The sequence below is a fragment of the Dendrobates tinctorius genome, unplaced genomic scaffold (genome assembly GCF_039654945.1).
Source record: "Dendrobates tinctorius isolate UK_male_01 unplaced genomic scaffold, ASM3965494v1 ptg000139l, whole genome shotgun sequence".
NCBI classification, from domain to species: Eukaryota; Metazoa; Chordata; class Amphibia; order Anura; family Dendrobatidae; genus Dendrobates; species Dendrobates tinctorius.
The window spans coordinates 10137227-10150518 of NW_027361807.1; the positions used below are offsets into that span (position 1 = coordinate 10137227).

General features: G+C 43.3%; 1 protein-coding gene across 1 annotated transcript in view; it reads right to left on the reverse strand.

Moving 5' to 3' along the window:
- The window catches only part of CHPT1 (choline phosphotransferase 1), a 150423-nt gene that overhangs the window by 41665 nt on the left and 95466 nt on the right, over positions 1–13292 (reverse strand). Inside the window, exon 5 of the mRNA XM_073545007.1 lies at positions 237–368. Within this exon, the coding sequence (XP_073401108.1) occupies positions 237–368 (132 nt within the window). The remainder of the gene's footprint in view (positions 1–236; positions 369–13292) is intronic.

Sequence of the window (13292 nt, forward strand, 5' to 3'; positions counted from 1 at the left end):
TTGGTGTATACACAAATCATAATGCAGTAAATACAGTACTCCCAATCGGAATGTACATACAGTAAGTTTAGTTGTACAAGCTTTTGATTTGCCTGTGTATATGAACTAACAATTGTGCAGGCATAACAATTTTTTCTTTTCAATATCAACCAATTTAACTTCAGTAACCCACATTTGCAATAAATCTATGTACACCATAGCATACATAACACTCAGTATATGTAAAATATACTTACAGCAACCGTAGATCCATTTTTGCCTACTCCACCGCTGAGAATGACTCTAAAATAGTTGCTACAGGAGTAAATTGTTCCCAATACAATTCCCATAAGTGGAATAAATTTCAGTGGCAATCCAATCATAGGAATCTTAAAGGAAAACATACATGGGTAAGACTTGTTTCACTCATGACCTTTAGTAGCATTTTTCATGATGTGTTACTTTGGTGTGGTCAAATGTTCAGCTAGAGCCTCAGAAAAACATTAGAATGTCTATGTATACATATTCATTTTTTGAGGTTTGGGGGGAATTTTCTTATTTTTTTCCTGTTGCTTTTGTCTATAGAACATATTCCATATGAGGTTGTTGGAAGGTGGGGCAACTGACTTTTCCCTTACACCTATTGTCCTGCCCTCTGAATAGGGCAAGTATGTTTGTATTATGTGCTGGTTTAATTATAGCACCATCTAGTGGTGGCTGAATTTATAGCTGTGTCTGTAATAGCATTTACAGCCTGTCTCTTTAACAGAGTGTTGCCCTATGGGATTGAAGCAATGTATTCTGGGATGAGGGAGATGCCATTTTCTTCTGTGTATTTCATAAGGACACATGTGTTTACTTGTCCTCCTGTAACGCAGTTCGTTATCCTGGTAAAGCATATCTGGTAAGGTTAATATCTTTTCTTGCAATGCAGTGTTACAGAGATATTATTAACTGTATAGTAGCCAGTGCACAGCAGATGTAATTAGACACCTGTGTATTCCTTATGAAGTTTGCATCACAATGAATACTTCCTGTACTTGTGTTAGCTGTGTGATCATCTGCCCAATACTTACCCATGTCGTTTGTATTCTTTATAGTTTTACTGCATGTTCTATACTCTTCACCAATAAACAAGTTAGACTACAGAGAACAGTCTGCTTATTTTGGAAGATAGAAGGTGGTTTATGCTGTATGCTGGAATGCACACCGTGTCAGCGTGTAAGAAGGCAGAACACCTATTGTGTGTGGCTATGGTGGTTGTGATGTTGAAGTCTTTCTGCCCTGCTTTTTAAGTATTTTTACAAAAAAAATAAGCATTGATTGATAGCACACTTTTTTCATATTTTAGCATAGGTTACACTATTTGTCTAAAATATCGTCACCATCTGTGCTTTACCGAAAATAGATTTCTTTGATGTAATCTTTAATATCGTGCAATTACAGGGGTTCATAACAATGTACTTTGAGTGACATTGTTAGGGTGGTTTCACATTAGCGCTTTTTAAGCGCACGCACGGCCGGGGGTAGCTCCGCCCCCGAGCCGGCTCTCTGCCCGGCATGCCCGCCCCTTGCTTGTAGCGCCGCCTCCTAGCGCACAGCGCCGCCTGCGATCGGCGCACCCTATCTTTAGCATAGGGTGCGCAGATCGTGCGCAGGCCGTGCGCTAGTTGCGCTTTGACCTGCGCTGCGCACTTTTGACGGTGCGCCGTGCGCGCCAAAATCAGACTTTTCGGATTTTGGCGCGCACGGCGCACCGTCAAAAGTGCGCAGCGCAGGTCAAAGCGCAACTAGCACACGGCCTGCGCACGATCTGCGCACCCTATGCTAAAGATAGGGTGCGCCAATCGCAGGCGCCACTGTGCGCTAGGAGGCGGCGCTACAAGCAAGGGGCGGGCACGCTGGGCAGAGAGCCGGCTCGGGGGCGGAGCTACCCCCGGCCGTGCGTGCGCTTAAAAAGCGCTAATGTGAAACCACCCTTAATAATGTTATAAATTATTAACAAAAAAATTCTCCCTAACCCCATCCACCTTCACATCTAAGATTAGGTGCTTAATACAGAAAATGTTCTTCACAGCAATATAATTTACTTTAGTATTTTTTTAAATGTCACTTTTACAAACTGAGTATTTTTGACCACTTAGCATTTGTGTCAGTCATGTAAATAATCACTTTTTCTTTTGACTAATATCACCTCGAAATGAGGGTGCCAGGCCTTTCCTCTTGGCCCTGTGTTGCCTCAAACAGAGCCTTCTGCTCTGACTGCTTCCAAGACCAAAGTGACAGACCCCCCCACCCTCTGCTGCAGGGTTTTTTTTTTTTTACAAAAGAACATATGACCGTGAGCAACATGGAGAACCCGGGGCTAGGGAGGAAACGGACTGGCCCGCTGCCATCCTGTAGTCCGCTTCAAAAATAAAAGCCCAGAACAAGTTTTCTTATATCTGCCCAGACACATAGCATGCCCAGGACCAATACTCACTTTTATTTTGCATTGCAATCACAGATATGTCTGTGACTGCAATGCACTCCACGGCCTCCATATGCTTCTTTGCCAATCCTGGGGGACACATAGCGACCCCTGCATATAACACCGGTCACTGCCTCACATACACCCCCCCCCCCCCGTTCAAACTTGTGGGGTTAAACATTTGTCACCATACAGGGGGCCCGTGATAGAGGATCTGCAATTCCCTGTGACCTCCTCGCTCGATATTCCACTGAGAAACTAAAGTTTTGCAGGGACAGGAATCATCTGGTGACCCGAGCATTCCTCTCTTTTGTCTTTCTCATCCAGATGAGGGGTGAATGGTCCTTTACCAAATGAAACGGACGCCTGAGCAAATAGTAATGTAGGGACTCCAAGGCCCAATTAATCGACAAGCACTCCTTCTCCACTACGCTATAATTTTTCTCCGCCGGGGTCAGTTTACTGCCCAAATAGGTGACTGGATGCTCATCCCCGTTCACCTCTTGCAACAGCACAGTTTGCTTCTAGGCCTACCTCTGAGGCATTGGCTTGCACGATAAAGGTTTCCTTGAAGTTGGGGCTGATGAGAACTGGCTGTCAACACAACGCCAACTTCAAGGACTGGAATACTTCCTCCGCTTGAGGATTCCAGTGGACCATAACTGACTTCTTACCTTTTAACAGGTCAGTTAGGGGTGCTGACTTCCCCGCAAAATTGGGTATGAACCGGCGATAGGACCCAATGATGCCGAGAAATGCCCTCACCTGTTTGGTACTCAAATGTTATGATTGAGTCACCGTAGGAGGCAAAAACAGAAATGCTAGCTAAGTCCAGAAAACCAGAGAAGTTGGCAGCTATCGGATTGCAGACCCCTGAACCTATCAACACAACTAGCAGTAGCCGTGGGGGGTTCCTACGATGCCCTAGACCCCTCGATCACAGCCGGAGAATTAAATAGGCCTAAAGAAAGAAAGGGGAAATCTAAACTGCCCCAGAGCAGACCCCAAAGCAATAGGAAGCCCCCAACATATAATGACGGTGAAGCAAGATGAAAATACTAACACAGACAGAAAGATAGACTGAGCAAAGAGGGGCCCAAGCTAACTAGGTGGAAAAGGACAGGAAGGCTGCTGTCTGCAATCCGTGAAAAACCCTATAAAAATAAGAGCCTGACAGTCAAAAAGGCCCTGAAGACGCTAGGCTTCAAAAAAGCTATGTCAGTACTCAGGAATATACTGAAGACAGAGCTACAGGCAAAAGGAGATTCAGCTCACCCCAGCAGGGAATGTCAGAATACTGAAAAGCAAGGCAAACAAAAAACAAAAACAAAAAAGCTAACAGGCAAAACAGAAAACTTAGCTTTAGAGGAGCAGGAATCAGACTGGTGTCCTAGAAGTCCACAGAGAAATCACCCGCAGGGCAGAAGGGCGTCGGCAGCCTTATATCCAGTCCGTGACTCCACTCAGCCAGTCATCCTCATTAGACTCAGGTGCCTGATAATCAGGCTCATTACCTTCCTTTGAAAACGAAAAGCAAAAAACACAAATATCCTGAACTAAAAGTAAAAAATATACTGCAAATAATGCATAAAGGTAATAATAATAATAAGGGTATTTAGTAAACATAATTTTGATCAAAATAATGTACAAGCCATCCCGCCACGTCACGGCAACCCTTGTGGGACAGTCGCTACTCTAGTATTTAAAACCTTTTCACTTGCCAAGTGGCGTGAATGTGAATAAGGGTCGAGCGGCTGAACCACTAGTAACAGCTTAGGCCAGACTGGATGGCTTTTCCAGCTCAGAAAGAGGGCGGTCACACCATAAGCTGTTACTAGTGGTTCAGCCGCTCGACCCTTATTCACATTCACGCCACTTGGCAAGTGAAAAGGTTTTAAATACTAGAGTAGGGACTGTCCCACAAGGGTTGCCGTGACGTGGCGGGATGGCTTGTAAATTATTTTGATCAAAATTATGTTTACTAAATACCCTTATTATTATTATTACCTTTATGCATTATTTGCAGTATATTTTTTACTTTTAGTTCAGGATATTTGTGTTTTTTGCTTTTCGTTTTCTCTGGTTAATGGTCATGTGTTAATATGCACTTACATTGAGCATACACATTAACTTACTTTTCTCAGTCCAGATTTGTTTTTTATTGTTTTTTATTCATTACCTTCCTTTACCAGAATAGGGAGTTCACCAGACCCCAGTGACGAAGGGGAAAATGAACTCACAACACTCAATGGCTTGGGCCAGTTTTGGATGGCCTCGATCTTGTTTACCTGGGGATTGATAACCCTGCGACCGATCACGTAACCTAAGTACCGGGCTTCCCTGAGTCCTAACGTGCATTCCTTTGGGTTTGCCGTCAACCCCGCGATCTGGAGAGACTCCAGTATTGCTTGTACCTGGGACAGGTGGGTGTTCCAGTCTGCACTAAAGATGACTATGTCATCTAGATTTGCCGACATATATTTCCGATGCTAACACTATGTTCATCAGCCTCTGGAATGTAGCCGGAGCCCCATTTAACCTACAATGCAAGAAGACATATTGGTAGAGATCCTCTGGTATTATAAAACAGGTCTTTTCTTTGGCTGACTGTTAAAGGGACCTGCCAGTAACCTTTTGTGAGGTCGAGAGTGGTGAAGTACTGGGCCTTCCCCAGTCTATCAATTAGCTCGTCCACCCGTGGAATGGGATAGAGGTCAAATTTTGACACCTCATTTAATTTCCTGAAGTCATTACAGAAGCATAATCACCCGTCTGGTTTTGGAATTAGGACTATGGTGCTGACCCATTCACTTCCGGACTCCTCAATGGCTCCCAACTGGAGCATTTGCTTCACCTTGGCCGCGATGGCTTGCCTTCGGGCTTTTGGCATCCGGTACGGTTTCATCCTTACCCGGGGCTCGGTGACAATGAAATGCTGTATCACAGAGGTTCGTCCCCTGCAGCTCTGAGAATACGTTCGTATTCCACTGCACCACTGCAACAGAGCCCGAGCCTCCCGCCACTGCTGTTTGGTGAGGGTATCATTGATTTTAACCTGATCCCCTGCTGTGTCCTGGGCTGGTGCCAGAGGGATCCCCGCTGGTACGACCAGAGTCGCCTCCGTGACCAAACATTCCTGGTCCTTCCAGGCTTTTAGCAGGTTGACATGGTATCGTTGCACTGTGGCTCAGTGGATAGCACTGCAGCCTTGTAGCTCTGGAGTCCTGGGTTCAAATCCCACCAAGGACAACATCTGCAAGGAGTTTGTATGTTCTCCCGTGTTTGCGTGGGTTTCCTCCGGGTACTCTGGTTTCCTCTCACATTCCAAAGACATACTAATAGGGAATTTAAATTGTGAGCCCCATCGGGGACAGTTATGATAATGTGTGCAAACTGTAAAGCGCTGCGGAATATGTTAGCGCTATATAAAAATAAAGATTATTATTCCTTTTACTGGGTTGGTACACTCTATAATTCACTTCTCCCACCTTACCCCGTGTCTCTCATGGCCCTTGCCACTTGGCCATGAGCTTACTCTCTGGGGTGGGCACTAGTACCAATACCCGGTCCCCTCCTTTAAAGGTCCTGCCCGTGGTTCTTTTATTATACCTGCCGCTCTGTGCGGCCTGAGCATCCATGAGATGCTCCTTTACTATGGGACGTACTGCCACAATCCAGTCTTGCATGCTTGCCACATGCTTGATGACACTTATGTGGAGCGCCTATTCCCACGTCTCCTTGGCTATGTCCAGCAGTCCTCTCGGATGCCTGCCATACAATAGCTCAAATGGAGAAAACCCCGTGAACGCCTGCAGTACCTCGTGGATAGCGAACACTAGATAGAGCAGTAGCATGTCCCAATCCCTCCCGTTCTTGGCGACCACCTTTTTATAGCATTGACTTAAGGGTCTTATTAAACCTCTCCACCAACCCGTCAGTTTGTGGGTGGTACACCAATGTGTGTAGCTGTTTGATCTGGAGCAGCTTACATAGCTCCCTGGTCACCTTCGACATATAAGGAGTCCCCTGATCGGTAAGGATCTCCATAGACAGCCCAAGGCGGCAAAACATTCCAAATAGCTCACAAGCGATTGGCTTGGCTAACGTGTTGCGAAGTGGTATCGCCTCTGGGTACCGCGTGGCATAATCCACTACAACATGTTGGTGGCTCTGGGTGGATTTCACTATGTGGCCTACCAGGTCCATTGCCATCCACTCAAATGGTACCTCTATGATGGGCAGAGGTACCAATGGATTCCAGTAGTTTGCGGTGGGTGAGGATAGTTGGCATTCCGGACACGTGTCACAGTACCTCTACCTCCGCGTAGACCCAGGCCAAAAAAACGCTGCAGAATGTGCTCCTGTGTCTTTTTGGCCCCCAAGTGCCCTCTTAGCATGTGGGTGTGACCTATGTCGAGCACCGCCCAACGGTAGGAATAGGGCACTACCAGCTGTTCCACCACTTCATCCCAGACTTTATCCACCAGGTATTAACAGCTCCTGGTGGATAGCCATGCAGGGAAAAACGGTCTCAGCACCAGGTTGCTGAGCTACTCCACTAATTTCAATCACCCTTCCTCATGCCTGGGCGTGGGTGGGATCCTGGAGTTGAGCTGTCATTAACTTACCAGGGGACACCCCCAGCTCAGGGATCAGTGGGGTCTCCTCGACCTCTCCGTCAATACCTCTACACTCCCTGACAGAAGTTATGCCGCTTATCCATGTTATGTAAATAAAAGCTTATAACCGGACGTTAAATTCATCCACTGGTTGTATAAATTATTCTTTTGAAAGCTGAAACCCTCCGAAATGTGGTTTAGGTTAAGAAAATAAATTGCCATCAATGCAGAAATATTAATCATTTAATGGACATAGAATGGTCAGATTTTGGCAAGACAAAAGTTTTGTCAGCCACAGAAAGTAATGTGATATTCAAACAAATAATTACGGTAACTTAAAATACAAATATATGTTGCATAACATTGGTTAATTAAGTTGTGGTGCTATTAGAGTCATATTTAATATTTTGTGTGACTTCCATGAGCTTGAAGGACTGCATCCATGCGGTTCAACAATTGATTCATACAATTTATTAATGAAGTCATCAGGAATAGCAAAGAATGCAGTCTTACATGCCTCCCAGAGTTCATCTAGATTCTTTGGTTTTGTCTTCCAAGTTCCTCTTTCATCCTACCCCAAACATGCTCAATGATGTTCATGTCTGGTGACCGAGCTGGCCTGTCCTTGAGCACCTTGATCTTTTTTGCCTGGAGGAACTTTGTTTTAGAGATGGATGTATGAGATGGAGCACCATCCTGCTGCAGAATTTGACCCCTTTTATGATTTGGATTATAAGAGGTAGCTAATACTTCTTGATATTTTAGGCTATTGATATTGCCTTCCACCTTGCAAATGTTTCGCGCACCCCCATACTGAATGTAACCCCAGACCATGATCTTTCCACCACCAAATTTAACTGTTTTCTGGGTGTATTTTGGATCCATACGGGCTCCAGTAGGTCTCCTGCAGTATTTGCGTTGGCTGTGGTGTAATCCTACTGAAGACTCATCAGAGAAATCCATCTTCTGCCACTTTTCCAGCATCCATTTGTTTAGCAGGCTGTGGACTTTACAAATGCCACACAGTTTTTTATTTGCCTTTTGTTTAGTGCTGGCTTCTGGGCACTGATTCGACCATGGAGGCCATTTCGAGATAGAATCCTACAAACTGTTCTAGTTGACACAGGGATTTGAGGTGACCAGGCCTGTTGGAGCCCTGCTGTGTGGAAGAGTGGAAGAGGGGCTTGCTTTGGATTTTCAAACCAACAAACGTTCCTCCTGAGCAGTTGTCTTGCAGGGTCTGCCGGACCTGGGCTTGTCAAACACATCTCCAGTCTCTTTGAATCTTTTTTTTTTTTTTTAATTCTTTCTTCTTGACGCTTAGACACATTAAAGGTGCCAGTCACCTCTGCAGTGGATCTGGTCTTTAGCCTCTTGATAATCCAGGATTTGGTTGCAGGATGGATTTTTGGCATGTTGTCAGAGCTCAAGTTGCAGCTCAAGAGAAGGTCTGGGGTGCTGAGTTTCTTTTTATACACACCCACTAATTAACCGATCATTTACTGAGCACAGGTGAGGATGTAAACTAGGATAGGGTGCATTATATGACCAGGCGACAAAACTTTTGTCTTGCAAAAATCTGACCATTCTGTGTCCATTAAATGATCAATATTTCTGCATTGATGGCAATTTATTTTCTTAACCTAAACCACATTTCGGAGGGTTTCAGCTTTCAAAATAATAATTTATACAACCAATGGATGGCCCTGTATTGCCTCACACAAGTTGAGCTCTGTAGAGCCTCCTCCTTTGCCTGCTTCCAAGACCAAACTGACACAACTTACCCTCTTCTGCAGGGGTTTTTACAAAAGAATCTGTGGCCGTCAGCCACATAGAAAACCCAGGGCCGGGGAGGAAACAGACTGCACCGCTGCCATCCTGTAGTCCGTTTCAAAAATAAAAGCCCAGAACAGGTTTTCTTATTTCTGCCCTGGACACATAGCATGCCCAGAACCAATACTCATTTTTATTTTGCATTGCAATCACAGCTATGCCTGTGACTGCAATGCACGCCCACAGCCTCCATATGCTTCTTTGCCCATCCCGGGGGACACATAGCGACCCACGCATATAACACCAATCACTGCCTCACACATGTTAGTACATCACAACAATTTATGATTTTAGTAATTAAAATATTCACTACAGTGACTGAAATATGCTCTTTGATATAAATAGATCCCATATACTTCGAGGTCCCAATATTTAATTAAGGGATTTCTTAATAATTGCATTTTTGCAGTCTTATATACAAACTGGTGTTCCAAGCTTGAGCTGCAATGTGAAGACTTGAACCCAGGGTGCAGCACAGCGTGCTTCCATGCACGGCTGAACCTCATGCCTGTCTTGTTGACACATCACTGTGATGTTGGGTGCCCCGCCCCCTGCTGTGATGTGTTGAGAGGTGGAACATGATATCAGACATCAAAATGGACGCCAGAGATGCTCGTCCCCATGATGACAGCACCATTTGTGCTTAACACTTGAGGTGATTTTTTTATCAACCTAAAACATTTCCGTGGCCATACGGATATACCTCTCAGGCCTCAAACTACAACAGAAAAAAACAAAGCAAAAACACTCCCAGTTGCTAGCCTAGAAAATCATAAGGCTGTTGATGACATAAATAATTATCAAATAACTAATGGGTGAGGAGAATCACCATAATCAAGAGAGGATTTGATACAATAATATAAATTTTTATTGCACATATATAATAAAGACATACAAAGTGCTTACGGTGAGGTAGAAGAAAAAGTAGCAACTAAAAAATAATGGCATAATGCATAGATGACAAATATAGTGCCAAGACAGAATAAACGTCTCAGGACTGAAAACTGCACGAGATCAAGTTACTGGTAGCAGTAATTCAAATTCAAGGCACTATGGTAGCAGCGATGGACCTACGTAGGGTAAGTAAAAATATGAAATCTGCTGATCATGCAAAATACCAAAACCAAACAGTATTTAAACAATTGAAATGAGCAGTATTATCTAGGCATACTTGAGATATCAGAATTGGAGCCTGAAATAGTACCCCAAATATATAGTCTGATAATCAGCTGCAATCCTAAATAATGGTGTTGAAAGTTCTAAGCTTACATCCCTGCTGCCATAGTGCCTTGAATTTGAATTACTGCTACCAGTAACTTGATCTCGTGCAGTTTTCAGCCCTGAGACGTTTATTCTGTCTTGGCACTATATTTGTCATCTATGTATTATGCCATTTTTTGGTTGCTACTTTTTCTTCTACCTCACCTTAAGCACTTTGTATGTCTTTATTATATATATATGCAATAAAAATTTATATTATTGTATCAAATCCTCTCTTGATTATGGCGATTCTCCTCACCCATTAGTTATTTGATAACTATTTATGTCATCAACAGCCTTATGATTTTCAAGGCTAGAGACTGGGAGTGTTTTTACTTGAGGTGATTTGGTTATTATTTAAGACGGGTAACCTGGGTCACTATACACCCCTTCAGAAAAAGTTGACGCGAAACATGCGTTAAAGGGAATCTATCCGCAGGATTGTGCTCAATGACATACAGACGGTGTCAGGCTGTCGCCCTCAGTGACCTGCTCCCTACTTTACATAATGAATAATATATACAGTGTCTTGCGAAAGTATTCGTCCCCCTGGAACTTTTCAACCTTTTCCCACATATCATGCTTCAAACAAAGATACCAAATGTAAATTTTTGGTGAAGAATTAACAACAAGTGGGACACAATTGTGAAGTTGAACGATATTTATTGGTTATTTTAAACTTTTGTGGAAATTCAAAAACTGAAAAGTGGGGCGTGCAATATTATTCGGCCCCTTTACTTTCAGTGCTGCAAACTCTCTCCAGAAGTTCATTGTGGATCTCTGAATGATCCAATGTTGTCCTAAATGACTAATGATGATAAATATAATCCACCTGTGTGTAATCAAGTCTCCGTATAAATACACCTGCTCTGTGATAGTCTCAGGGTTCTGTTTGAAGCACAGAGAGCATCATGAAGACCAAGGAACACAACAGGCAGGTCCATGATAATGTTGTGGAGAAGTTTAAAGCCGGATTTGGATACAAAATGATTTCCAAAACTTTAAACATCCCAAGGAGCAATGTGCAAGGAATCATATTGAAATGGAAGGAGTATCATACCACTGCAAATCTACCAAGACCCGGCCATCCCTCTAAACTTTCATCTCAGACAAGAAGACTGATCAAAGATGCAGCCAAGAGGTCCATGATCAATCTGAATGAACTGCAGAGATCTACAGTTGAGGTGGGACAGTCTGTCCATAGGACAACAATCAGTCGTACACTACACAAATCTGGCCTTTATTGAAGAGTGGCAAGAAGAAAGCCATTTCTCGAAGATATCCATAAAAAGTGTTGTTTAAAGTTTGCAACAAGCCACCTGGGAGACACACGAAACATGTGGAAAAAGGTGCTCTGGTCAGATGAAACCAAAATCGAACTTTTTGGCAACAATGTCAAATGATATGTTTGGCGTAAAGGCAACACAGCTCATCACCCTGAATACACCATCCCCACTGTCAAACAAGGTGGTGACTGGCAGCATCATGGTTTGGGCCTGCTTTTCTTCAGCAGGGATAGGGAAGATGGTTAAAATTGATGGGAAGATGGATGGAGCCAAATACAGGACCATTCTTGAAGAAAACCTGTTGGAGTCTGCAAAAGACCTGAGACTGGGACGGAGATTTGTCTTCTAATAAGACAATGATCCTAAACATAAAGCAAAATCTACAATGGAATGGTTCACAAAAAAAACGTATCCAGGTGTTAGAATGGCCAAGCCAAAGTCCAGACCTGAATCCAATCGAGAATCTGTGGAAAGAGCTGAAAACCTCCATCAAACCTCACTGAGCTCGAGCTGTTTGCCAAGGAAGAATGGGCAAGAATTTCAGTCTCTCGATGTACAAAACTGATAGAGACATACACCAAGCGACTTGCAGCTGTAATCGCAGCAAAAGGTTGCGCAACAAAGTATTAGGTTAAAGGGGCCAAATAATATTGCACGCCCTACTTTTCAGTTTTTGAATTTCCACAAAAATTTAAAATAATCAATAAATTTCGTTCAACTTCACAATTGTGTCCCACTTGTTGTTGATTCTTCACCAAAAATTTACATTTGGTATCTTTATGTTTGAAGCATGATATGTGGGAAAAGGATGAAAAGTTCCAGGGGGCCGAATACTTTTGCAAGGCACTGTATATGAGGTATATGAGGTGCTGGTCTCTAAGTCACTGCAAAAGCTGCAGCAATTGGTGCCCGGATCTGCCTTTTTATTTAAAAAAAAAAAAATGTCCTCCTCCAAGATGGCGCCGCCTGTGCAGCAGCAGCTATGGGGTCACCGATGGCTGCTACTTCATAGGTGTGGGCGGTGCCATTTTCAGACTGATTTATATTTTTTTTATGAATTTTTTTTTTTTTTAAAGGATAACATGAAAGAAATGAATTACATACACATTACATATGCGATCAGGCTGCCTGCCTGCAGAATATATATATGACCCAAAACATAAAGCCAAAGCAACCCAGGAGTTTATTAAAGCAAAGAAGTGGAATATTCTTGAATGGCCAAGTCAGTCACCTGATCTCAACCCAATTGAGCATGCATTTCACTTGTTAAAGACTAAACTTCAGACAGAAAGGCCCACAAACAATCAGCAACTGAAAACCACCGCAGTGAAGGCCTGGCAGAGCATCAAAAAGGCGGAAACACAGCGTCTGGTGATGTCCATGAGTTCAAGACTTCAGGCAGTCATTGCCAACAAAGGGTTTTCAACCAAGTACTAGAAATGAACATTTTATTTAATCTGTCCAATTACTTTTGGTCCCTTTAAAAACAGGGTGGCACATGTTAAGGAGTTGAAACTCCTAAACCCTTCATCCAATTTTAATGTGGATACCCTCAAATGAAAGCTGAAAGTCTGAACTTCAACTGCATCTGAATTGTTTTGTTTAAAATTCATTGTGGTAATGTCTAGAACCAAAATTAGAAAAATGTTGTCTCTGTCCAAATATATATGGACCTAACTGTACTTGCCTTTGGTGCCAGTGTTGTTCCAGTGACAAGTGTCCTGGTGCTCTAGCAATGTAATGTCACATAAGCCATGCGGCCACTTCACCCTTACTTCCTTTGGACAAAACTGACATTGGCAGCTCACATTTCTTTCAGCTGTTAGTTTGTCTAAATTACCGTAA